General features: G+C 37.6%; 1 protein-coding gene and 1 pseudogene across 3 annotated transcripts in view; one reads left to right on the top strand and one right to left on the bottom strand.

Annotated features, from left to right (window-relative positions):
• The window catches only part of SLC16A12 (solute carrier family 16 member 12), a 68,417-nt gene extending 48,364 nt beyond the window's left edge, over window positions 1-20,053 (top strand). For 2 of the 3 annotated variants that reach the window (XM_016127949.2, XM_016127950.2), the window contains exons 2-7: window positions 3,626-3,864; window positions 6,748-6,851; window positions 9,611-9,754; window positions 11,300-11,879; window positions 13,868-14,127; window positions 16,596-20,053. In XM_016127949.2, the coding sequence (XP_015983435.2) occupies window positions 3,755-3,864; window positions 6,748-6,851; window positions 9,611-9,754; window positions 11,300-11,879; window positions 13,868-14,127; window positions 16,596-16,861 (1,464 nt within the window). In that variant the 5' untranslated portion in view covers window positions 3,626-3,754 and the 3' untranslated portion in view covers window positions 16,862-20,053. The remainder of the gene's footprint in view (window positions 1-3,625; window positions 3,865-6,747; window positions 6,852-9,610; window positions 9,755-11,299; window positions 11,880-13,867; window positions 14,128-16,595) is intronic. The other variant, XM_016127951.2, reaches the window with a different exon arrangement.
• Window positions 1,654-1,771, bottom strand: LOC118604299 (annotated as a pseudogene).
• Window positions 20,054-26,851: the final 6,798 nt, after the last annotated feature.

Here is a 26,851-nt window from a genome sequence, read left to right as displayed (position 1 = left end):
ATACCTGTGTTTTTATACCAATAATCCTCATGTTTTATCTCATTTTAGTCCATACAGCATTCTGTGAGAATAATATTACCCCCATTTTTATGGATGAGTAAACCAAGGCTCAGAGGAGTAAAGTATATTTCCTGAGTTCATATAACTCTTACGATGGAGAGTCAGGACTAGGATCCAGGTCTTTTTAGAGAATAATTCATTTCCCTATTCTAAACTGCTACTCTACCTCCAAAGTCATAAATGCTGATTGTCTTCCACTCTGCCCTTCCAAATATTAGCATTTTTACTCTGTAGATGAATGCTTCACATCTCCTAAGAACAGGGGTCTGTATCCTTTCTCTGAAAAAGGACAGATAGTAAATATGTTAGGCTTTGCTAGCCATATGTTCTGTCTCAACTACTCAATGCCATTGTACTTGAAAGCAAAGACAAAATGGAAATAAATGAGTTTGGTTGTGTTTTAGTACAACTTTATTTACTAAAAGAGGCAACAGGCCAAATTTTTCTTGAGGTGGGTAGTTCCCTGCCCCCTTCCCAATAAGACAGACAAATTGCCTTATTAAAAAGGTGCCAACCTAGCTAAGCCGCCGGCTCACTGTGTAGATATTTAAATTCTTTCTTAGTTCTTTGGCTTTACTTCATATGTCAGAGGCATGTTTACTGTATACATATTAAATTACTCTGAGGTTGCAATGGTGTGCTAGTAAATGTTTAACTGGTATTCTCAAAGGATATAAAAAGTTTTATGTGTAGTTTGCTAATGTATGATTTCTGTGTAACAGTTGCTCCCACTATGGCCAATTTCAAGCCATCCATAGTAAGTCATTGAACATGGCATGGGTGTTAGATGGAGTGGGAGCTGGCACCAGCACATCACTATCTGAAGGCATACATCCATCTGGATTCTTTCAGTAGACACAATAGAAATCTCAGCTAGTTCCAACAATAAGTAAAATGTAATATGTTACCTAACAGGCTAGATAGGCTGGCTCCAGAGTTGGTTGATTCAGTGGCTCAGGGACATCATTAAGGTCCCAGGTTCTTTTTATCTTTCTGATGTGCTGTCCTTGGCTTATTGACTGAGTCCTCAGGCTTCCTTCATGGTTAGGAAATGGTTGTTAGAGTTTCAGGTGTCATATCCAGTTTCAAAATGTCTGAAGGAAGAAGAGGGAGTATCTTTCCTGTGTGTTTCTTAAAAGCAAGGAAACCTTTCTCAGAGGACTTCCCCCTGTAGCTCATTGGCTAGAATTACTTCACATTCTATCCCTAAATTCTGACCGACAAGGGAAAGGGAAACCAGTCAAAAGCCATGCCTCGAAACAATGGATTGGGCCAGACTTCCCTGAAGCAAACGGCTACTGTAGAAATAAAGAGAGCGGTTAAAGTAGATACCTGAACAAAACCAGGGTTATGGTAGAAAAGAGGAAGAAATGAACTATAGATTTGGGATAGGCAATGAGCTCTGTCTGCTATAGTAGGCTGAGTCTTTTAAGGCAAAAATACAAGTATGATGGATCTTTTAAATTAATTTTTCTTTGAATTTTAATTTTGGTGAAGTTCACTATTAAAAGTATTTCCCCATGACACAAAGTTAAGTTTGGGAGAGACTGATCTTGAAGCTCCAGAGTATGGGAGATTTTTTTTTTTTTTTTTAACCTACAGCACCCGATCTTCCTGGTGGTCTCCCATCCAAGTACTAACCAGGCCCGACCCTGCTTAGCTTCCGAGATCAGACGGGATCAGACGTGTTCAGGGTGGCATGGCTATAGACTAGAGATTCTTTTGGAAGGTTAGGTTCGCTTTGAAATCAGGGATAATTTCATATCGGAACAAGTCAGAAACCTGCAGGCATGTTTTAGGGAAATACCAATGGTACCATTTAAAGAAAGCATTTTTAGCTGTATCAGGCTGCAATTAATGTCATCTAACTGGTGTGCCATCAGCAAAACAAAAAATGTATAGGAATTTCTGCCAAGGTATAGGGAAATGCAGTGGAAGCAGTGTAGGGCATTGGTTAGGACATGTGGCCTTGCCGTCAGGCAAAAGTTCATGTCCTATTTTTGCTACTAGGTAATGTTAATAATAATAATCAGGCACATTACTTCATCTCTCTATGTTTGTGTAACAGTTAGCTGAAATACTGTCTACGATGCTGCTTAATAGCAGTGTGGCCTGTGGTAAGCGCTCTCTAAAAGGGAGCCCTGCATTATTTTCACTCAGCCTGGATACTATTATTTCGGCTATTACTCAGTACTTGGGGCTGTGATTAGCAATATTATCATTTCAAGTAATACTTTTGATTTTCTTGAAATCAGTAGGCTTAATATTTATACAAGACTGCTCTTCTGATACTTTTGATAGATTTATACTCTAATTCACTCATCTTTGTCAGTCTTCCCACATTCACAGGATAGCTAATAAGATGAAGAGGGAGACCCAAGTCTTGAAAGTGAGCAAACCTAGGTGGTCTATGTCAAATCACTATTGAATCTCCAATTACCTAAAATGGTGCCTAACACATATTAAACACTTAATAAGTGTTGGTAGTTGAACGAATTAATGTTGCTAATGTTTTTTCCCCAAGTTCATAGTTTACCTTTTGGTTTTATTTATTACATGTTTTAATGTATAGGGATGTTAAATTTTAATGTAGACAAATCAACAAAATTTCCCTTGGTTTGTTACATTACTTTACGTTTCAGGGAGTCCTTCTCCTCTCTGGAGATCTGATAAATATTTGCCTATATTTTCACTAGATTGTTAATGATTTATTTTTTTTTCATATTTAACTCTGATCTGTCTATAAGGTCAAGAGCTGAAAGTAGAGTTGTAACATGATGTAGGGAATAATCCTTTTTTCTCCACAAATCTTTTCTACCCTATTTAGTTATATTGAATTGTTATGTACTACGTTTCTGTTTCATTTATTTGTTCTGCTCTTCTTGCTTCAATTGCATACTTTAAAAATTATAGCATTCTTAGTCAAAAATGCCAGAGAAGTTACTGTCAGACTCATTCAGTATAATAATTAGGACACAATCTAAACTGTTATAACAGAGTAACTCCAAAATAGAGGCTCAAGCAAAACTGAAGCTTAGTCTGTCTTTCCTGTAACCGTGAGAGATGTGTGAAGTCCAGGCCTGGAGAGGCAGGCCTTCTCCAAGGAGACTTTGGGGACAGGCCTCAGCCTCCCTCTGGCCATAGTTCTGCCAGCCCTTAGGGCCATGTCCTGGTCTGTGTGGTTGAAACTGTCTCATCTCCACATTCGTGTTCCAGTCTGCAAGGGTGGTAGGAGTCTTGGGAAAATGCCTTTGCTTTTGACCTGCTGAACCAGAAGTGGCACTTACTACTTTTTTTTAGCATCCCTTTCACCCAGATTAAACCACATTGCCACATCTACCTTCTAGAAAGACCAGGGGAAATAGTATCGAACTGGGGGCATGTGGATGTGGCTAAAATTTTATATTATTAAAAAGAAGGAAGATGAGTACAAAGGACAACTAATGGTCTTCATAGTTACAAATAATCATATTTAATAGAAATGTATTAATCATTTTTGCCATGTGAAAAATCAACCTTTGGAGATGGCAATAAAATACAAATATGTCCTGATTTTTTGTTTTAGATGGCCAGTAACCCATGCACCAGGTAGCATTCTGTGCTAATCCTTGAATGCCAACAGGAAGTCACTGAACAGCAAACTCTTCCAAGGTTAAAACTGGGCTGCTGGTAAAGAAGAAAAAAGAACCTTGCCATGGCAAAAATAAACAGAGCTCGGTCCACCTCCCCTCCAGATGGAGGCTGGGGATGGATGATTGTGGCTGGCTGTTTTCTTGTCACCATCTGTACCCGGGCGGTAACCAGGTAGGTGAGATTTTCTTCTTGATTTATTACGATGATCTGGTTTGTCTTTTTTTCTAACTCTGCTTCATTCTGTTTCTGAATCATTGTGAAAATATATATGTATATGTATGGTGTGTGTGTGTGTGTGTGTGTGTATGTGTGTGTGTGTTTTCTTTGACTGGATGTCTTCTTTGTAAAGAATGTGATTTTTTCTGACACTTAAAAGTCCTGGATCGTGGTCTCTTCTATAATATCTGACACATAAACCTGATGTGTTAGGACAGTTTTAGACTAAATATTGTGGTTATTTCAGCCATTTGTTTTTGTAAGCGGCTCATCCAAGAAAGAAAAATCATATCAAGTCAAAATAATCCTTGAACACGTTTTGGCTCACCAGAGGCTGAGCAATTGGAAGCTTAAAACCTAGAATTTAAGTTATTTTTCTTTATTTTGCACTTGGCTGTGTTGGTGGAGGCTGAATTCTAGGTTGAAGGAGAGAACCAGCATAAATACAGAGATTCTCTTATTCTTACTTGCTCATGTCTCCTTCTCTCTCTCTTTTATCCAAAGTCATCGTGTTGAAAACACTTAAGCTAAACGTGTATATATTGAGACTCCTTGGAACAAATACATACTTGAAATTGGCATGTGTTAGTTCTTTCCTTTACAGGTGACTTTCATTCAAATTTTACTCTTTGTTCTTCTCTGGCAGCACACACCCAGAAGCAAAAGAAAGCAATTTATACTTTATTTGATGGTATCATCAATAAAAGCATTGATGTTCCTTTCATAACAAACATAATGCAGGAAAGAAGCAGGCTGTTTGTTTTGCTATGAGAAGGATTGGTTAATTATGTTTCATAATAAACTGTAGACTTGTTTAAAGTAATATGATTGGTGTTAAGTCTGATTTTTCTCCCATCTTGTGGATCTTGTGGATTATGGAGCTTGTGTTTTGGGTGTGAGGAGATCACAGAGTTAAAGGGATTCTCTTTCATCTTTAGTTCTTACATATGGAAGCTTCCATCATTCCCATGATGGGAAAGTTCTGGAAATGAGTTCGGTGCTTTATAAGGTGGGCTACGGGAAATTAGAAAAGAGGGTTGTGGCTGGTAGCAAAGGCCTGTCATCAGAGGTTACTTGGAGAGGGTGAGGGGAGGATACCAGAGTAGAATAAGCTTAAAGGAGAAAAGTGTGAAAATGCAGACAGCATTAGAACCTAAATCTCACAAACCAGCTAGCTAGGACTTCCAATATGATACTGAATAGGAGTGGTGAGAGTGGGCACCCTTGTCTTATTCCTGATCTTAGAGGAAATGCTTTCAACCTTCCACCATTGAGTTTGACATTAGTTGTGGGCTTGTCATATATGGCCTTTATGACGTCGAGATATGTTCCTTCTATGCCTAATTTGTTGAGTTTTCATCATGAATGGATCAGAATTTTATCAAATGCTTTCTCTAAATTTATTGAGATGATCATATGATTCTTTTATTATATTAACGTGATATATCACACTGATCGATTTGCATATGTTGAACCATTCTTGCATCCGAGGGATAAGCCTCACTTGATCATAGTGAACTATCCTTTGAATATGCTGCTGAATTCATATCTGGCAGCAATTGGAGAGGAGAGCAAGTGAAATAACAGGTTACTATGGATTGATGAAGCAAAATAAATTGGAATGTAGCCTTATCCAAGGAGACCGATAACCTCCTACCTCATCCCCAAGCCACAAGGCTTGATTTCTTCCCCTATTATCACTGAGCTCGAAAAGCTTCCTATTCCAAATTATGACATCATGCTAATCTGTATGAGGGTCATTCCAAATTGTACAGTGATACAAATTATTGCTTCTGGATCACTTATGTCTTGTTTTTACTAAGTAATTAACTATTTTTCAATATAAATTTTTTATCTTTGTTTGTCCGCATCTCTGTCTCCGTATGCCCATACCTACTCTCTCTCTACATATATGCATATGTATGCATGCACACACATATATTTCTGATTATATAAGAAATCATGTTCATTGTAAAATAATTCAAAATGAAAAATAAAGACAAAAAATGAAATTATTTATAATCTCACCACTACTATATAATGACTGGGTACCTTTTGGGTTATATGTTTTTGAGCTTTTTTTTTATTTATATGAATTATGTTTTTATAAAAATAAGCCATTACTATATGAACTATTCTGCAACTTTTTTATTTAACATTATGTTGTGAATTTTTTAACAAATCAATAAATACAAATCAAATCATCATTTTTAATGCCTAACAATATTTCATTTTATTGATGTGTCAAAATTTGTTTAACTAGTCACATATTTATGGACAAATAGGTTAGTTACAACCTTTGACTTATTATAAACAATCTCCAGAATATATTTTTTTATGCGTATCTATTATCACCATCATCATTATCATCATCATCGTCGTCGTCATCGTCATCATCTGTTTATTATTACCTTTGGTTAAAACCTAGAAGTGAAGTTTCTGGGTGATATATAACTCTTTATTGTTGAAGTTTAACTTGTATAACAACCTCCTAGACGCTATAGATGGTAGTGAAATATTAAGATAAATAAGAATCCATGTTTTTGACCTGCCATCTTTTCCAAAAGACCTTCTCTACAGCAGTGATCTTCACATCTACTTGGTTTCAACAGCCCCTCTAGTGGATGGACACTTGTTCTTATCTTTTAGAATAGCCCAATGGTCAGCTTCTGATTTCTCACTTATTATGGTCCAGCAGAGTACCGCTCAAAACCAATTAAAACCCATGGAGACTGGAACAGTTGATTGAACCAAAACTTTAAGCTCTGATTCAAATCTATGTTCATTCATTTTTTATTTTTATTTTTTTGTATAACATGCTTGCACGGTATTTTTCAGATGTATTTCAATTTTTTTTGTGGAGTTCCAGACATACTTCACTCAGGATTATGCACAAACAGCGTGGATCCATTCCATTGTAGACTGTGTGACCATGCTCTGTGGTGAGTATTATTACTAGGTATAGATAATTACTGACTACTCTCAAACTGTACATGGCTCTCAAATTGTACCACCATTGATTACCAATTTTTCTAAGTAGAAAGGTAAAAATTGGCTAAAACTAAAATAAAATATTGATCCTACCTTCAGCAAAACCCAAACAGACATGCTCTTGAAATTAATGGCCTTGGCTAATGTCAGATGGAACAGGTAGTTAATAACTCAGAAGGTCACATACCATTTTATTTTTCCATATAGATATAGGGTGCTGGGCATCATAGGACTTATCCTGATTTGAAAGCAGCTAATCATACAGTATATGTTTGGCTTCTTTCTTCCAAATGCTGTGATTCCCTCATTCTCCAGTAATATAAACAGTCATTGGATAGCACAGTGAGCAATTTCTATATGATCTCCTTTTATGAGAGCAGACAATATGTACATTGCATCTTGTTTCATTTTTATTCTGTTACCTTCCTAGATATTTCAAACTTTGTCTCATAGATTTCATTATTTTTCATGCATATACCTTCATTCGTAGAGAAATATTGGGGAAGGATGAGATGGCATAATTATGAGATGAGCACATTCATCATGGCTATAATTTCATTCAAGAAACCCCAAAGATGCTATGTAGAGGGTACATAGAAGTTTCTAAAAATTCCTGGAATCTCTCATTCCATCTATATAGTAGAGGAAAACTAACTTTGAGGTTTTTCTTTTTATAAATTTCAAACCAAAGTTATTAAATTAGTGGCTTAGAGAGTTTTTGAGATTGAGTGAAATTGCCATGCTCTATTTGCAGCCTAGACCATTTAATCTTTTCATTTAGATGAATCCTGAGTATTTTAGAAAACTGTTATCTCTTCAGGCCATGTCTTGGTGGCAAGAAGGAAATACTATATTATTTAGTAACTCAAAAATAATATTATCTGATTCTATTCTGGGTACTAGTTAGTATTTATTTTGGGGAAAAAAGTATACATACCCAGGAACCAGTTAAATTGTGCTTAAATTTATTTCTGTGGTTGGGAGGAATTTGAGAGCCATTCTAGGTCTAAAAGAAGATTTTACAAGAAGGCTAAATTGACCCTTTCTACTTATAATACTGGAAGGTCTTAAGGGATCAAAAAGAAATCATATAATTGGGTTTTCTAGTCTGTCTATATCTGTATACTTTTTTAAACCGGTAAAGCAGTCACTGGATTTTCAGGGTTCCGTGATTAGTCTTAGCTTTTATATGAGCATGCTAAGAGAGCCATGTTTGTCTTTCTCAGCAGATATACGTGACTCATTTCCCTTACTGTTATCTTTTGGAAAATATTTATAACCCCCAAAAGAGGAATAAATGACCTTCAGTGACTAATATGACCATCGAGCTAAAATGCAGGATCACATTAGTGTGACCTTAAATATGAAATGTATTTAAATTTCATTTTAAGGACTTGAGTCCTGTTATACCCAACTACTGTATTTCCACTTGCTCACTGGCAATATTAGTTGAGTACAGAGTATAAACAAGAGGTTGTGGAATCACATCTAGGACACTCATGGTGGACATATCTGTCCTGTGGTGAATGGGGAAGTGAACATTTTTCATTGAATTTGGTGAAAATTTTGTCACTCTTCCAATAACCATAGCAATAGCAGCCTAGAAAATTAGACTCATTTTCAGGAAGTTTGCTCATTTCTATTCTACAGAGTTTATATATACAGCTAGCCACTGATTTAACTAGACAGGAGATGTCAGGCTGATGACTGATTCTATTATGTACATTTGAATCAGGCTTGAATTTCAACCAGATCAATTCAAAAATTAAACTCCACAGATACCCAGAGAACTGGGTTTCTTCTGTTTTTGGTACTAGCAGTACTTGTGTCAGCATGAAATTCATATGCTTAGAAAGAAATTCATATGCTTTCCTTATCCATCCACCCTGCCATCAGTCTGGGAGACCAAAGGAGCCAGAGTAACAGGATGAAATCATCCTGCACTCGTTGTCAGGTGCCCCGACCTCTACTTCTCAATGATCTTGGACATATCATATTCCTCCAAACTTTAATTTTTCCTTGGCCTCTTCCAGCTTTAATATTCTCTAAAGTTGGAAGTCCGCACAATTTTGACACATTTTAACCCACAAATAGAGTGAGGCTAACCAAAATGTCACCATGGGTGTGAACATTTTCTTAGATATTGCTGCGTTTTAATTTTTCATCCATAGCATTTCCTAAAGCCTTAAAACAGTGCTAGATTGTGGCATTTGTCTATGATCTTGCTCCCTGGACTTTTCCTGTGTAATACTCCTGGCCACACAGTGTTGCCCACTTTCCTTCTCCAATTATTGTCATAATTATTGGTAATGGTATATGAACAATAATACTACATGAAACATACAAGGCACACATCTTGTTCAAGTGACATGTTGTTAAAATGAGGATTTGGTTCACTGTTTAAAAAATACTCTATAGTCCTGGGTTTATGACTGTATAGAATGGAGGAGTGAAATGAGCACCGAAATGTAAGTCAGAGCACTTGATCCTAATTCCAGCTTTGCAGGTTATTCTCTGTGTGACCACGGACAATTCGTTTCCTCTCTCCTCGGTTTCTACATCTATAGAATGAGCACATGGGGTGGGGTTGAGAGGAGAGATTTGGTGCTTTAGAGGTTTATCATTCTCTGTTTGGCCAATGCAACGCCCCAGCTTTTTCACAGTGCCCTCAAGTCCTTTCTGTTGAATATGTTTATTATTGTTTTTGAAGCTCCACTTGGGAGTGTTGTCAGCAACCATTTATCCTGTCAAGTGGGAATCATGCTGGGTGGTTTGCTTGCATCTACTGGTCTCATCCTGGGCTCCTTTGCCACCAGTCTGAAGCATCTCTACCTCACATTGGGAGTTCTTACAGGTAAGAGCACTTTATACCACTTGTCCTACCTCACCCCATTCAGGGGCTGTCAAGCACATCAACAGAACAGTAATTCATAAAATAGTCATGTTGTTAGTTGCATAATTTAGCTTACCTGGTTTGTATCAACCTACCTAGCAGTTAAACAAAAGAGCTGGAAATGCGGTTGATTGGATGACTGTAATGAAAATCCATCACCACTTAAAAGTAACTGCTGGCTTTCCCTTTGGCAGCAGTGGATAGCTAAGAGTCTATACTCAGAAGCCATAAGATATTAGCCAGGGAAATGTAATTTTAGCATTTTCCCAACATTTCTGCCAAGACATTAAAATGCTATTTGTGGTTATCTGAGTTGTCCTTGCTTTACAGTAAATATCATTGTCTAAAAAATGGGGTTTCCAAATTAAAAAAGAAAGCTTCCTGTTCTGAATCTTCATGTATTAGACATTCTCTCTAAATGTCATAGAAGTATACTTTGGAGAATCATAAGAACCTCATAGAAAGAAAAGCAACATGTGCGCATTCCATAAGGAGAATGAGTGGGATCAACGTGGGGTGACTTCGGGGACTGGAGTAGCAGTTTGCCCCATCACTCTGAGGGGTATGGAGAGTAGCACTAACTCACATACAGGCACTGCGACCCAGGGGTAGCATGATCAGGCCAATAAATGATATATCTCATAAGCTCTAAATCTGGTTCTGTAGGCTCAAAAGTGTATCTATCCTACATAACTGAAAGGGCCTGACTCCTAGAGTGTCCTTTCATCCCAGTTCACCAGGGACTGTTCTGGTCTTAGCACTGAGTCTCACATCTGGGAAATCTCTCAAGCCATGCCAGCTGGGATCATTGGTCGCCCTGCACCGCAGATGGGAACAGGAGCTGAACGTTTGTTCTCTTTTTCCTTTCTTGACATTAGATACCATGAATTCTATGTTTAAGCTCCTCAGATATTCTGGGCATACAAGGAATAGATGCTGAAAGTCTTTAAGAGACTTTCTGCTGACTTTAGGGGATATTTTCAGGTTGCTGTACAATGTTAATGTTTAAAATTGGCATGCTGTTTTGCAATTATGTGAAATTGCTCTGGAACTGTCATGGGGTCATAAATACTATTTAAACCCAATTTCCAAAGTGGTCCGGATATCAGAGTTATGTCTTCACAGGCAGTGAAGAGTTGAGGCAATTCTCTGGGTAATTTAAGTTTAAAAGAGGTGTTGTTGGAGAGAATAAGTTTCTTAGGTCAGCATTATCTTGATTTTTTTAGTTAATTCAAATTCAGTCTGTATAATAGTTTTTAAGTTCTTCATTTCATTTTGTTTAATCAGTCATATTTCCTTAAGGTTTTTCTTCCCCAAAAGAAAGTCATATATATGTTATACTTTCCAAATTGTGGATAACAGGTGAAGGGAAATTCATTTTCAGTTTGGTGCAGGAAACAGTTTTAAAAGGGTTTAACAGAAGGTCAGACTCTCTTTAATCAAAATAACTTCATTCTGAGATATTTTTCCTTCATTGACTGTTCACGATATTCTCTTCATCCCCAGGTCTTGGATTTGCACTATGTTACTCTCCAGCTATTGCCATGGTTGGCAAGTATTTCAGCAGACGGAAAGCCCTCGCATATGGGATTGCCATGTCGGGAAGTGGCATTGGCACCTTTATCCTGGCTCCTGTGGTTCAGCTCCTTATAGAACAGTTTTCCTGGAGGGGAGCGTTACTCATTCTTGGGGGCTTCGTTTTGAATCTCTGTGTCTGTGGTGCCTTGATGCGGCCAATCACTCTCGAAGAGGACCGTACGACTCCAGAGCAGAACCATGTCTGTAGAATTCAGAAACAAGACTTTAAGCAGGCATCTCCCTGTTCAACTTTGACTAAAGAGTGGGTGCAGTCCTGCCTCTGTTGCTCTTTGCAGCAGGAATACAGTTTTTTACTGATGTCTGACTTTGTTGTGTTAGCCATCTCTATTCTATTTATGGCTTATGGCTGCAGCCCTCTCTTTGTGTACTTGGTGCCTTATGCTTTGAGTGTTGGAGTGAGTCACCAGCAAGCTGCTTTTCTTATGTCCATACTTGGGGTGATCGACATTATTGGCAATATCACATTTGGATGGCTAACTGACAGAAGGTAAAATTCATGAAACCACAATTGGTTCCCTACCAGGGGACTTTAAGTTTTGAATTTCCCTTATCCCCTTTCCCTGTAGAATACCTAGGGCTGAATAATGTTAACAAATTTTCAATATCTGAAGGCAACTCCTTTGTTGCTTCTTCTAGTCAGAGGTTGACAAACTTTCCATAAAGGGACCGATAGTAAACATTTTTGGCTTTGTGGATCATATGATCACAGGTATCTAGCTCTGCTGTTGTAGCACAAAAGCAGCCATAGGCAATGTGTGAACAAATGGGAGTGGCTATGCTTCAATAAGACTTTATTTATGGACACTAAATTTGAATTTTTCATATAATTTTAACACGTCACAAAATACTGTTCTTTTGATATTCCTCCCTCCCGCCCTGCCCCGCCCACCCCCACCCCCACCCCGCCATCTATTCAAAACTGGAAAGACCATTCCTAGTTCACAGATAATGCAAAAACAAGTGGTAGGCTGGACTTAGCCATGGTCGGCCAACCCCTGTTCTAGATGGTTTAGGATGGTGGGTATTCTAAACTGCAGAACACTAGGGCAACTGTAAATTCTGATGACAGATTTAATTTCATCCTACGTCAAGTCAGTCCTCAGGTAAGACAACTTATGGCTGGGTGTCGTGGTTTTGGTTTCTTTGACCCATTCCAGAGACTGGCTGGTAGTAGAAGAGGAACAGTCTAGGAAGGAGGATCAGGTACAGTAATAACATGTCATCTGTGGCCACGTTTCTATTTGATAGTGCAGATAGCGAGTATTTATGTTAAAATTTTAGGCTTTGAAACCAAAGTTATAAGAAATCTTCTGAGTAGTTTCTTCATCTATTGCTTATCTGCTTGGACTGAAGACAGCAAGCTACTCAAATTCTCCTAAATGGTGGGCTCTTCACACTTGAGCCATGACCTTGGAGAGTGGTCATCATGTGGCTTCTCATACATTATGTCTTTGGTAATTAGTCAGGGTTCAACTGCCATTCTGCAGTGATTTTATATATATATAAGATTAATCCTATATATATATAGGATTAATTTCACATTTTTAATGGTTAAGGGGAGGGGAATAACAAGGGGTTCTGTCTTTACAATCAAATAATTCAACAAGAAGCAGCCTGGTATAGGTCTGATAGAGGGATATCTTGTATGAGATATACAACACGTAAGCTCTTACACTGTCTTTGCCTATTATTATCCTGGAGACTGAGAGAAAATTATCTAACCCTTGGGTCCTCAAGGGTCATCATCTGTAAAACAGGCAAGTGCAATATTTGCCTATATACCTCATAGACCATGGATGGAAAAACATTTGTAAAGCATAAAATGCCTGTACTGACATTATAGAGAGTCTTTGAAATAATGAATATCATAGATGGGTTTGGAGCTACAGAGAGAAAATGTTAATGGAAGTTAATGGGGAGGTCTTGAAATAAGACTTAGTTCTAGTATAAGACCTTCATAGTCTCTAGCAAATCATTTTAATGTCTTCATATTATGGCTTTCTTTTTGTGTGAGCACTTGATTTATTAAGCATGTATGTTGTGCCAGATACCAATGAATAACATAGCTGAGAGCATGTTATCTAATATGGTAGACTGCTGGAAAATATTAGTCTCTTGCAACTCTACATGTTATTTCACAACTACCCTTAGAGTAACTCAGTGAGATAGATAACCTTCTCATTTTATAGCTAAAGAAGTTAAGGTTAGACTTAGGCAGTAAGTAGGTGATAGATCTACATTCAGACTTCTTTCTAATTTTAGAGCATATATTATTTTCTACCACACCATTCTTCCCAAGGAGATAAATTCTTGGTTCACATGTACCAAAAGAAAGATAAGAAGACAACGTAAATAACACACAATGGGGATGCCATCTTTATAAATAACTGCAATGCTTACTGCCGTGTGGGTATGGTTTCAAAGCTCTTTGACAGAACCTGTACATGCCGCACTCATTCTTCTTTGAATCCACAGGTGTCTGAAGAACTACCAGTATGTTTGCTACCTCTTTGCCGTGGGACTGGATGGGCTCTGCTATCTCTGCCTTCCGATGCTTCAAAGTCTCTCTCTGCTCGTGCCTTTCTCTTGTACCTTTGGCTACTTCGATGGTGCCTATGTGACTCTGATGCCAGTAGTGACCGCAGAAATAGTGGGGACGACCTCTTTGTCCTCAGCACTCGGTGTGGTGTGCTTTCTTCATGCAGTGCCATACTTGGTGAGCCCACCTATTGCAGGTAAGTTTCCCGAAAGAAGCCCGGACCACCTTTCCTCTTTGTACTGAAGTGAAAACAGTGAACTTACACACAAAAAATAAGGATTGGAAGTAAGTTGGGGAAGAGTGAAAGAGAAAGGAATGCAAGAGCCACCAAAACATCATGATCTCACCTACATCTTTGTTTTATAATCTCCTAACCAAGTAGGGACCTTAGCCTATCTGGGGAAAAAAAAAAAAAAAGTCCAAAATTAGGATCTTGGTTCTATTCCACACTAATGATGAGGGCAATGGAAAGGAGTAGCTGTTCAGACTTATAAATAAGTCAGACACGTCCTGAAAGAAGTCTAGAGGGAGTATAAGATTCTAATAGGAGGCGGTGGGTGGTAAGGCTAAAATGGTAAGTGGAGGTGTCGAGCGCCAGCCAAAGGAGCTGGGTCTCTATATTCTTCAGAGATTATGGATAGTATTATAGTTTTTGTGCAACGGGGTAATGTGGTAAAGAGTATATTTTAGAAAATGTGATGTAGCAATTAATCTGGTTATTCAGGGAAGCAGCAGTTCAGAAGCAAACTGAACTAGGGCTGCTGCAGAAGGAATGAAAATGAGCTCTGGGAGCAAGGATGAAGTTTCATGAGAAAAAAAAATCAACTGAATTTAGCATATGGGAGTAAAGAAGAGAAAGAAGTCCAAAGTGACTTGGAAAATGATGGCATGATTAAAAGAAATAAGGAAGTTGAAGAAAAGGGCTTTTCCAGAAAAATAATGAATTTGATGTTTAGACATATAGAGATATCTGGAATACTCAGTAAAATGACTAATAGAGCTGTTTAAGGATGAAATCTCAGCTGTAGAGGGAGACCAGATTTGACATACAGATTTAGGAGTCATCAGATAAAGCATATAGAATGTTTTGCAAACGTAAATATAAAATGCTATAGAAAGTCAAAGCATGACTAAACAAGTGATTCAACAAATATTTATTGCTGGCGTACACCAGCATTGTGCTTGGTGCTGTTGATAAAGCAGCAAACAGGTCACAACCTGTTCCTCTTCCTGGAGCAGTGTTTTCTCAGATGGAGGTAGTGGGACCACCTGCATCAGAATCCCCTGGGGCCCTTGTTAAAACATGCAGGTTCCTTTTGCTCCTCCCTCTGTGATCTGAATCTTAAGGAGTGAGTTCCAGGAATCTATATTCTCACCATCTTTCTCATGATGCTCAGTCTCACTAGATTGAGAATAACTGCTCCAGATTCTTACCTGCCTAAATTAAAACTGAGAAAATAACGGTCTCTGAACACAAGCAAAAGAGAAATGAGCCAAACATTTGCCTAGAAGGAAAAGAAGGGAATTTTTTGAAGGAAGCAAGATTTCTGCTTTAGCTGCTGTTATGAACGAATAGTTTAGGGTTATTTCCAAACCCCAGCAACTGCTAAAGCAGCAAACGAGGGGAGACTGTGACTGCTTTATGGCTGCACGTGAAAATCCCTGGTCAGCTTAAACTCCATGATATAGGACTATGTATTTAGTGCTCCTTTTTTGAAAACTGCCCCCCAGATGTTCCCACATCCTCCCCTCATAGCCAATTTTTGTGTTTACTAATCTTTAGGAGGAATATAATTCTAGTCAGATCTTATACTCATTACCAGGTATTAGGGAATTAGGGTGTGAGTATTTATTATAATACTTCTCTTATTTAATTACCTTTAAAATGACAACTCTCAGTCTCTTCTGTTTGGTGCTGCGGAAATGCACAGGTAAATCACAAGATATACCTGGAAACTCTCTGGATCTTATAACAATTTCTACCTGGCATTTTTGAATAATGGATTTGAAGTGGGTGAGAAGAGACACCTTTTACTTCTCTGGTGGATTTTCTCAGCATATAAGTAAAGTCTGGAGGAATTTAACTTTTTAATGACAAAATAATTGCCTGCCAAGGTCTAATTTTACCCCATTGATTCTCTGATGATTGTTCCCATATTTTGCATTATTGTACACCCTGCTTCTCCTCAAAATTTAGAGCTAGAATAGATATTGAGATTAATCAATTGTAACAAGAGATAAAAGAAAACAAAAGCTGTGATAACAGAATTTCGATCTTCTGAAATTTGCATTTGCAACTTTTAAAATGGCCCAGAGGTCTGGTTTTCAAACTGGATGGAGTACAATGACTGGATCCAGTTGCAAATTTGGATTTTGCTTTATCCAGAAACATATTATGTTTCATGGGATTAATAATAATAAATATTCATTTAGTGATTGCTAAGAATGTGACACTCTTCCAGGCACTTTACATAGTAACAGCAGTCCCTAGAAAATAGAATGCCTTTTTCAGTTATTGCACCATATTTTTAGATCTGCTTTTTGTATCACAATTATAATGGTGGTGCTAGCAGTCTATTGTTATTATCCTTAAATTATCAGATTTGAGAGAGGGTAAGTAATTGGATTTTCAACTCAATATCATTTTGCCGTTGCTTGTTACAGGATGGCTGGTAGACACGACTGGCAGCTACACTGCAGCATTTCTTCTCTGTGGACTTTCAATGATATTTAGTTCTCTGTTGCTTGGCTTTGCTAGACTTGTAAAGAAGATGAAAAAAACCCGGCCGCGGTTCCTTGCCAAAGAATCGGATCCCAAGCTGCAGCTATGGGCCAATGGATCTGTGGCTTACTCTGTAGCAAGTGAATTAGATCAGAAAGATGGGGAATCTGCGGCTATTATTGCAGAGCCTGGCTACACCTCCACATGACCAATGACCTTGACCCTGGGAATCTGCAGAGCTGAGAGAAGTGGGACGGACCACTTGATTATACATGTTTCTAATGCATTTTATATTGGCAGAGGAATTGCCTTCCAAGGAAATAATTATTATTGTTTTGTTAACGTATTCGTTATAGGGGGAAATAACAAATAACAAAGCAAGCTGGACTGGCTCTTTTTCCTCATTTGGGATTTGTACTCACAATTGAACTCACATCTTTCAGGCAGTGAACATCAGTCCATGGACAACGTTAGGACATAGCTAATGCAATTAGCTATAATTAGGGGTAATTTGAAGGCATGACCAAAGCAGATGACATGGGGCAGCAGCTTTGTCTCAAATTCTCTGCCCCTCCCTCTTCTCTCTTCAGTTCTAAGGTAAAGGGAAACATCGACTTGTAGGTTTGCTTACCTTATGCTGTTTGAGGAAGGGGTCAGCTTGAGTGTGGTGGTGGAAGGTGAAGATGCCAAAATTTTTTTGTTAAGTTTTTCATCAGAGTTTTAAACAGCATTGTTGAAGAATTCTTCAAAAAGCAATGATTAATACAGAAAGAGACTGTCTTCCCCGCCACAACCCCTCCCCCCCCCCACCTCACCCTCTTACTCCTTGCCTTTGACGATAGGTAGGCACCACTTTGAGAATCCAAAAAATCATGGAATGCCATGGTTGGAAATGATATGAAAGGAAAGCTGGTGGACCTTCTATTTGAAATTTTGCACTGGAAACTGAAAGTTTTTTCCTAAGACTGACAAAGGCTCTCACTTCTGTTGCTATCACATACAATACTTACATCAAATTTAGCAGTATACACCAAGTTGCAAGGGCGAGTTCTATCCAAAATGTTAATGTCAACACTTCCCATTTTTTTCCTTAGAAAAAAAGCTCTCGAATTGTAGGCACATTCCTGTTAGGAATGGGAAAATGTTGGCAGTATTCCAACTGGCCAGGAATCCTTGAATCAGCAGATCTCTGGTGAGAGTTTTCTCTTCAGATCAGACATTTAGGTTCATCATTATTAAAAACAAGATGACGTTTTTCCTGAAAAATATTCTAGAGATGTTTTAAAGATGATTCCTTTTTCCCTGTGTTAGTGCTTGCTTATTGTCCACTACTATTCATCTTTTTTTTTTTTAATGGCTAATCATTAGAAACTTGGTGAACCTTTTCAGCTGAATGAGGCTTCAGGGGTTAATAACCTTAGCATCATGGCACTCTCATAAATTACAGCTTTTTTCAGGGAGAGAGAGAGAAGGTTAAGAAGGCTAGTGGGGCAATATTTCACCGTATATAGGACTCTTTGACACACCTTAATTCATTGGATTAGAATAGTTCATCAATTCCCAAGTTCTCTAGTTTCCAATGGCTTGTGATAATTACTGAGTGTTCAGATTGAAGAGGGAGGCATAGGAAGAGAGGAGAATGGTCAGATCTCTCAGTCTGTCTCGAACTATTTTAAATCCACAGAATTATAGTCCTAAATGCCAAGTTATGTTGCACCCGTAAATAGGGACTAGTTATCCAATTGAAAGGGGATTTTAACTATTTAACGCATTTAAATCTGAACCTTAAGGAAATATTTTGACTCTGAAGGCCATTTAATCCACTGTCCCTGGAGAGGTCTCACAAGTGCCCTACTGAGAGAAAAAATAAAACAACAACGACAACAACAACAAAAACACAGCAATGAGGAAGTGCATTTTCAGCAAGAGTCTTTGCCTATAACTGGATTATTTCATAAAATTACATATTAATACATTGCTTTCAGAATGAAATACTAACTTGATTTGATGGAAGAATATTGTTTTTTGAAAGAGAAATTTGAATGTTACCTGTTATCTTTTTACTTAGTTTGTGGATTTAGTTTTGAACCCATTTACTTTGTTAATTGTAATTTTAAAACAATATTTGGAAAATATCTGTAAAAAGTCAAAGTTAAAAATGAAGTTATATATGTTTGGGATAGCACTTTACACTAATTGTCATTTCTTGAATCTTCAAGTCTAAAGATTTTTTGAAATATAGTTATAAATATTATACTTTTTTTCCTAGTGATGATCATAGTAAAATTTTATTTATCTGGTTCTGAAATATAATTTCTCCAAAGTATTATAAATATTCATGAAAATGAGCATAGAGATCAGATATTTTTAAAATTTGTATTAAATATTTGGGATGTTTTGTCTTTATACATGCATAAATTCATATTTTCCTTTTTATAACAGCATTTTTAGAAAACTAGTAAGGAAAATGCAGATCTTAGAGACTATCATTGTCATCAACACAAAATTTCACTGTTAAGTTTCATGTGCCTATACCGTTTATTTCAAAATGGAGGAATCCATAGGAATGAAGTGTTTTGTAAAATCAAGTATAAAATTGTGGTGTGATGATTCTAGAGCTTAAATATTTCTTTATATCAGTGCAAGCTCTACTCCAAAATTGAGTAGAAAGCAAAGGAAACTGACTTCTATAGATGCACTGTACCATTGGGCCTCTTTTTCAGATTGTGATTTCATTAATAGATGAGATATTTATGCTAATATTTTCCTATTTCGAAACCTTAATAAAATGATTTTTTAGTCGTGTTTGTAAAAACATTTTTCCCCTGCACAAGGGGCTTGGATTGGATGGTGAGTGGACCTGTCTAGATCATGCAAAGATGTAACTGGCTTATAAGAATGTGGTAAGCAGTCAAATAGTTTACAAAAACGAAAACCATTTATTGAGTACTTCCAATATGTTAGCTATTGTGCTAAGCACTTCCTATGCATTGTGTTTTTTAATCCCTATAACATCCTATGTTATCATCATGCTATAGATGTAGAATCCGAGGTACTGGGCCTCACAGCTTGTGACTCAGTAGCCACTATGCTCTGGTGCCTCTAGTGAAATCTTGTAAAAGTAGGAAGCTGTCTGATGCTGGAGCCTGCCTCCTTCCCAGGATGCCCACTTGGATTGCCTTTTGTGGGTTCAAGAAGCCATTTGGAAATAGGCTCTCCCTTGGAAAGATAAAATCATTTGGGTTAGGCTCAAATCTTTTAATTAGCATAGATCAGAAGATTCTAGGTTAGAAATTTGCAAGAGTTTTCCCAAGAGTCTGATTCTATGAAGACCACTACTTTTAGCCTAAGTGATTTAATTTGCTGTCTATTGATCCAGGCTTCTCTTTGGGAACATTTGCGTATGTGTGGCGGGGCGGGGAGGGGGGAGTAGGGAGAAGGTACCAAAGCTGTGACCTGACTGAAGCTTGAATGTAAAAATGATACAATTGTGTTCAACCCAGACAGGCTTAATTAAATAGCTCTGTTGTGCTCAAATTGAGTGCAAGTCCTGGGCGTGGGGCATTGCTCACACGAGGGAGCCCTGCACGTTGGGAAAAGATGGAGCACATGTGCCTCATGCATGAAAAGACTGAGTATCAGTTATAGGCATCACACAAGCTGTTTTTACTTCACATGAAAACTTTATGCTAGGGTTTGGCTTGGAACAGAAGTCTCTAACCAGAATCTTTTGCCTAGTTCTATGACTGGCCTCTAAATCATAGGGCATTACTGAAATTTGGACAGCATGCTGGCAAGCATTTTTAAAAGTGGGTGAGAGGAGATAATCACTTAGTAAGTGCTACTTACTAAGCACTTCCTTGGAATCTGCCATCATGATATATACATGGAACGGAGTTCAAAATATACATAGCACCCCCTTCGTGATCTCGAGTTTATTGCATAATTGGTAAATTGAAACTAATTTAGGTGAGAAAAACACCAAGCAGTTATTAAATGCTGAGGCAAAGAACAACTACATACTCCAGGTGTTAGGAGAGGAAGAATTCATCATGGACTGGAGAAATTTGAGGAGGTTCCAAGGAACCCAGCTATGGGATTGAATGGGTTGGAAACAACCTTTGTTTTTTTCAAGAGAAGCTGGGAGTAAGGGAAATAGATATGGAGCAGCTGCTTTGTGTGGCTGCGTGAGGTTCCATCAGATACCTAAGGTCAATGCAGAACCAAACACAAGTCGACATTAATAAATGTTCAGGTGAGGCAACCCACCAGTGTGTCTGGGACTTTTGAGATTGCTGGCATTTGGGGGTTTACTTGGCTTCTCTAAATTGAGAACAGGAATTTTCAAGACATGGGTTATACTTCAATACTTACCTCTCAACTCTAGAAAACATTCATTTGTAAGTTTTCTTTCCCTCTCCTTTTTTTTCTGGTGTGCTTTTTTTAGATTTCATTTTTATTTAAGCATAGTTGATATACAATCTTATATTGGTTACGTTTCAGGTGTACAGTATAGAGATGGGACATTTTTAGACCTTACAATGTGATCACTGCACTAATTCTAGTAATCATCTATCACTATGTAATAATATTATAACTTACAATATTACTGACTATATTCCCCTTCCCTTTTTCATCCATTCCCTCGCCCCTACCCTTCTGGAAACCATCCCTTTGGTCTCTGTTTCTATGAGTCTGTTTTGGTTTTGTTTATTTTTTTAGATTCCACATATAAATGAAACCATACGGTGTTTGTCTTTCTCTGCTTGACTTATTTCACTTAGCATAATACCTCTAGATCCACTTACTGTTGTCGCAAATGTCAAGATTTCACTCTTTTTCATTGCTGTTTAATATTCCACTATAGGTATGTACCACATCTTCTTTATCCATTTATCTAACAAATGGACACCTAGATTACTTCCATATTTTGGCTATTGTAAATAATGCTGCAATGAACATATGGGTGCATATATCTTTCAAATTAATGTTTTCATTTTCTTTGGATAAATCTCTAGAAGTGAAATTTGCTGGGTTGTATGGTGTATCTACTTTTAGTTTTTTGAGGAATCTCCATGTTTTCCACAGAGGCTGCACCAATTTGCAGTCCTACCAACAGTTCACAGGGGTTCTCTTTTCTTCATATCCTTGCCAACATGTTATTTGTTGACTTTTCGATAATAGCCATTCTGACTGGTATGAGGTAATATCTCATGGTGGTTTTAATTTGCATTTGCCTGATGTAGAGCAAGTTTTCTCAAAGGGTCCAGAGCTTCAGGAAAGTTTTTTTTTCTTTCTTTTCTTTTCCTTTTTTTTTTTTTTTTTTTTTTTTTTCATGTTATGCAGCACTGCCATCTGCTGGAAATAGTGAGAATACTTCCCAAAAGTTGGTGCAGCCTCCAGTTATGTTCAACTGGACAAGGCCATCCTTAAGAACGATTTGAAGTTTGTTATTGTTTCCTACTCTTCTTGACCGGATCCTGCTCTTTACTCATCCTACATTTATCCTCTTCCTCTCACAAATACAAATACAGAGATAAAGATGCTGTGTGGTGTGTTTCAGCATTCCGATTGCCCAGGTTATTCTTTTCTTTATGTGGAGCATCAAACTTAATATGATGCTTTTGGTTGACTTGGCTCTAGATAACCATTGGTAAAATTTCATGTAAAAAAATTTTTGAGCCCTCTGTTATCCTTGAGAATCCGATTGCCATCCTGGATCCCATTCATGCCCCCCTTAGAAATGTGTTAATTGATTTGATATGAGTTGATAAAGGATTAAGTTAAAGTATAGCATGCAGAATTTCAAACACATCAGAAATCAATTTGTGAGAAATGCTGAAGACAAATGATATAGGGGAGTGTATCTGAAACCATAAAACATGTATTTGTGTCAATTCGGAAGCATAAAACATCATGCTTATTTATACTGTATACAAATTATGACATATTTAGTGATTAAATTTACTTTAAAATGTGTAATTCCTGTGCAACTGTGAGGGGATGCTATTTATGACAATTCCTTTCAAAGGAGAATATATCATGTTAAAATGAAATCACTTTTTGTTGATTAAAGAAACTTGAAGAATTTGATTATGCATAGGCGGGTCCGGGGCTGAGATAAGAGAGAGTACTGAATTTCTGTTTAAGGAAAATAGAGGAATTTGTTCTTATTTCAGGGGGAAAAGAGTTCAGATAGCAAAAGAAGTAAGAGCTAGAATCATGGAAAGAGGCAGGAATATCAAGAAATATTTGAGGGTCTTTCTTCTCTCTCCATCTCTTTCTTTTCTTCCTTTCCTTCTTCCTATTTCCTCTCCCTCCTTTTATGAATCCCCGCCTCTGATTATTTAATATTAAGTTTTAAGTTGTACATTTTTCTTTCCTGAAATCTTCTCAATAAAAAGTTTTTATACACAAATTAACTGTAAGTGATTTTTATTTGGGGGGTTGTTTTGTTTGTTGTTTGGTTTGGTGAGATTGAAGCATAAGGTTCCTGGAGTTCATGTGGTATGGAAAAGGGCAAGCTCGTGAAGAGGGCTGAAATACTCTTAAATTCATATTTAATGGAATCAGAGGCACTTTCCAAAGTACCTGACTTGGAGGCTCAAGGTAAACCCAGGCGATTTTAAGGGGCAGATGATCTCAGCCTACCTCTAGTTGTTACACATGTTACATCACTCTCCTTCCTCACCTTCTTATGTCCACGGTAGGTGAAGGTTCTTATTCTAGTTGGTGTGTGTGTGGAGATAGATCCTTCCTCTCAAAACAAAGAACTGGGTGTCCTGGCTTCTAATTGATTACTAGCTCTTCAGTCTTCCAAAGTAGGTTCGAGGAATATCTTTCAAATCTCTGATTTCCAACATCCAAGTCTTGAGACAAGCCCCTCACTGAGACTGAGTCCCTTGATTTCTTACGCCATTCTCTCCATGTATTTCAGAGCAGCTTTAATCCTAATATCAAGGGACAGCGGATTTAGACAACTAGTTCCCTTTCAAATTTCTTCCAAGGAGTATTGAGACTCTATATATGACATTGTTGGGCGGCCTATGATTGTAGGATGTCTGAGCTCAGTGTGATCCTTTGTAGCATTCCCCTATAGTGTCTATAAATATTGGTCCTATCTTTCCACATCCTTCATTTCAAATTTTAAGACTATTTAGAAAGTATTGTGTAGTGGTCAAGTGCTAAATTTTAGCACCAGACTCCTGAGTTTAAATCTTCTTCCCACCACCTATTAGCTATATGTCTTAATCTAAATTCTAGTTTACTCATTTGCAAAAAGAAATAATAAAAATGCTTATCTATAGTGATTTCGTGAGGATTTTTTAAGTCCAATATATGTAATGCACTTAGTACAGCACCTGGTACATATTACACGTACTATCTAAGTTAGCAACAATTATGAGTCACTAGAGTCTATAGGTGTAGCTTAAGTAGCTATCAGTCTTAGGATTTTGCTTCATTCTGGTGGTGAGTTAGGGACATATATAAAGGTAACTGGGTTATAAGATCACATCCTGAACTCTTGGGTGTTCATCTCTTGCCTTCTTTCCCTTCACTCCATTTTACCCTCTGATGCAGGAATGGAAACTTAGACAGAAATGAATTTTTCTGAAGAACAGGAAAGACCGGTGTGTTCAGTGTCTTCAGTGTTCAATCCAATATCAACCCATGCTTGTCCTTCAGAGTTTATCTATGAGGCCCCTGTGTGCTCCCATAAGGTACAGCTTTTCCAAAGCTTACATACCCTGCCTTCACTATTTTGTTGCTTACTCTGCCCACATGCTATCATGAAAGGAGATATCGAGAATACTTGTTCATCGCTTACAGAAGACCCCTAAGTTCAGAGCAGACGTGGGAATGTATACATGGCATTTCTGTGAATGTTTCTAGTAATTAGAGGCTGTTTTTTTTTTTTTTTTTAAATTCCCTTAAAGGGAAGTACAACAAAATGCTTAACGAACAAATTTATCTCTGGAACTGCCAGAGAAGGTGGGAGTTTTGTGTTAGGGGGAGAGTGAGGTGCATGTGAGTGACTTGATCACAGGAAAAGAGGACGCTAAGGAGAAGAAATCACATCTCAAAGATCAAAGGAAACTTGGCTGAGAATGGGAGAGGAAGGAGAGGCTGTGGTCTTGAGAGAGAAGTAGGAGAGAGGAAAAGAAGTTACAGCACAAAGTTAAGTGCAGACAGGTTGTGGCCATTAAGTATAAACTGGCTTTGTTCTGTAGGGAGGGAGAGGAAGAAAGGTCAGGTTTGGGGGAACAAGCTATCCCAAGCTGCAGTGGGTGCCTATGGTATGCTTATAATGCTATACCATGATCTATTTAATGTAGACTTTATGTATTGATTTCCTGCTGTTAAGTGAATTGTTAAATTACTGAATTTAAAGAACTCCTATTCCAATTTTTTTTTTTACTCTTATGGCTCAGTTTTTACTTTTATTTACAATAACACACATTTATTTCAAGTTTTAACTCTCTTGACTTCCCTTTTTGTAAGATAAAGGGTTTTTGTTTTTTGGTTTCTATCCTGCCCTTAAACTCCTTCCCCATTCTCTTTTCCAACTCAAATGTTATTAAGGTTGGGAAGACTTACGTTGTTCTTTAACCATAATTACTGATCGAAAAAGTTGAAAAACAATAAATGGACATTTATAGTATGTAAAGATGACTTAACCTACAGTCAATTAAAGTCATCTAATTATATTTCTTTCACCAGGTGAGTAGATTTGACTTCCAAAAGCAGACACCAAGATAGGATTTAATACAAAAAATTTATTAGGGGGACACCTATGAAAAAAAATGAATGGGAGCAGGGACAGGCTAGGGGAGCCACCGGACTGTGATGCATGTCTGCATGAGAGAGAAAAAGAAGAAAAGTTGGGTGGAAGCATTTAAGACTTCGGTGTAGTTTTAAGGAAAAATTGGCAAGGCTGGTGGAAATCCTTGAGCCTAAGCCATCTGTTGGAGGGTTTCTCTCCCAGGTCAGGGCCTGAGCTAGTATCCCTAGAAAGCGTGGCCTCGGTGCAAATGCAATGACAGATGTCAGTGCTATGAAATCTTAAGTCACATCACCAGTCTGGGTCCCAACTTTCATATTGGTAGAGTTGGTTGGAGCTGGCATTTTCTCAGGGGCCCCCTGGTTCTAAAGTTCTGTGAGTTGATGCAGTTTTTCTTGAACTGAAATGATTTGCACGGACTCAATCTAGAAAGGATTAGTGACTGCTTATATTGTCCTTAAAACTCTGGCAGATAGCACATGATCAACTGCTAAGACTAGTTCTGCACCCAGAAAGGGCAAAACTAGAGCTCCATTACCCTGAAGCCAGTTTTCTTGGCAGCTGATTCACTTGTTGAAAGGCTGGAAGCATAGCATCACTGAACCAAATAGTTTCCAAGATCACCTTGGAGATTTGGGAAAGAGGACTTTTCTTTTCTTTGAAAGGTCAAGTTACCCTAAAGGGCAATTACGACCACTTCCCTGGGGATATTTTTGGTGTCTAAGAAAGATTAGATCTTTGAGGTCCCTAAAGACAAACCAAAATGCATAAACTTCAGCCTATAAGTCTTCAGCTAAACGGGAAGAATAAACTAAGAATAAGGGCTATCTGAAGATGAAATAATCATTTAGGAAGATAATTCAAGCCATCAAAACTTCAAGTTTAACGGTTAACTGAAAAAGGTGAACTCTGAGGTCCTTTTTAAACCCAAGAGTCTATGAAATTATTTCTGAACAGTTATACATTTTAGAATGGCAAGTATAATTACTGACAAAATTTAGTTATCATAAACTTTAATTTTAGTTCAATATTTTAGTTCTACTTTTCATATGCTGACTTTATGCTTTCTTAAAAGTTACTTTTTAATATATTTCAATGTTTTAATATTTAGTGAATTTTAAAGTCATTTGATAGACCTTAAAGTCTAACATTTAAATACAGAGGCTTACAGTTATATCTTTGATACCATAACTGTATTTTACTGCATGTTAAGTGCCTACTTGGGAACATGACTTGATTACATGTTATTTCTAATGAGGGAAAATGACTTGCTGCAAAATATGACAAATGCTTCTACTAACAGGTCAGAACTTCCAGTCTGGAATTCCTAAAATAATCTGAGTAAAGATCATTTCTTTCCCTATTCTTTCTTCTTGAATAACAAATAAAATGAGCAAAGTAAACAAAAACAGGAAC

This window comes from Rousettus aegyptiacus, unplaced genomic scaffold (assembly GCF_014176215.1).
Source record: "Rousettus aegyptiacus isolate mRouAeg1 unplaced genomic scaffold, mRouAeg1.p scaffold_m13_p_6, whole genome shotgun sequence".
Taxonomy (NCBI): domain Eukaryota; kingdom Metazoa; phylum Chordata; class Mammalia; order Chiroptera; family Pteropodidae; genus Rousettus; species Rousettus aegyptiacus.
Note: the sequence above shows the minus strand (reverse complement) of the source record. Positions and strands in the feature narration are given on the sequence as shown.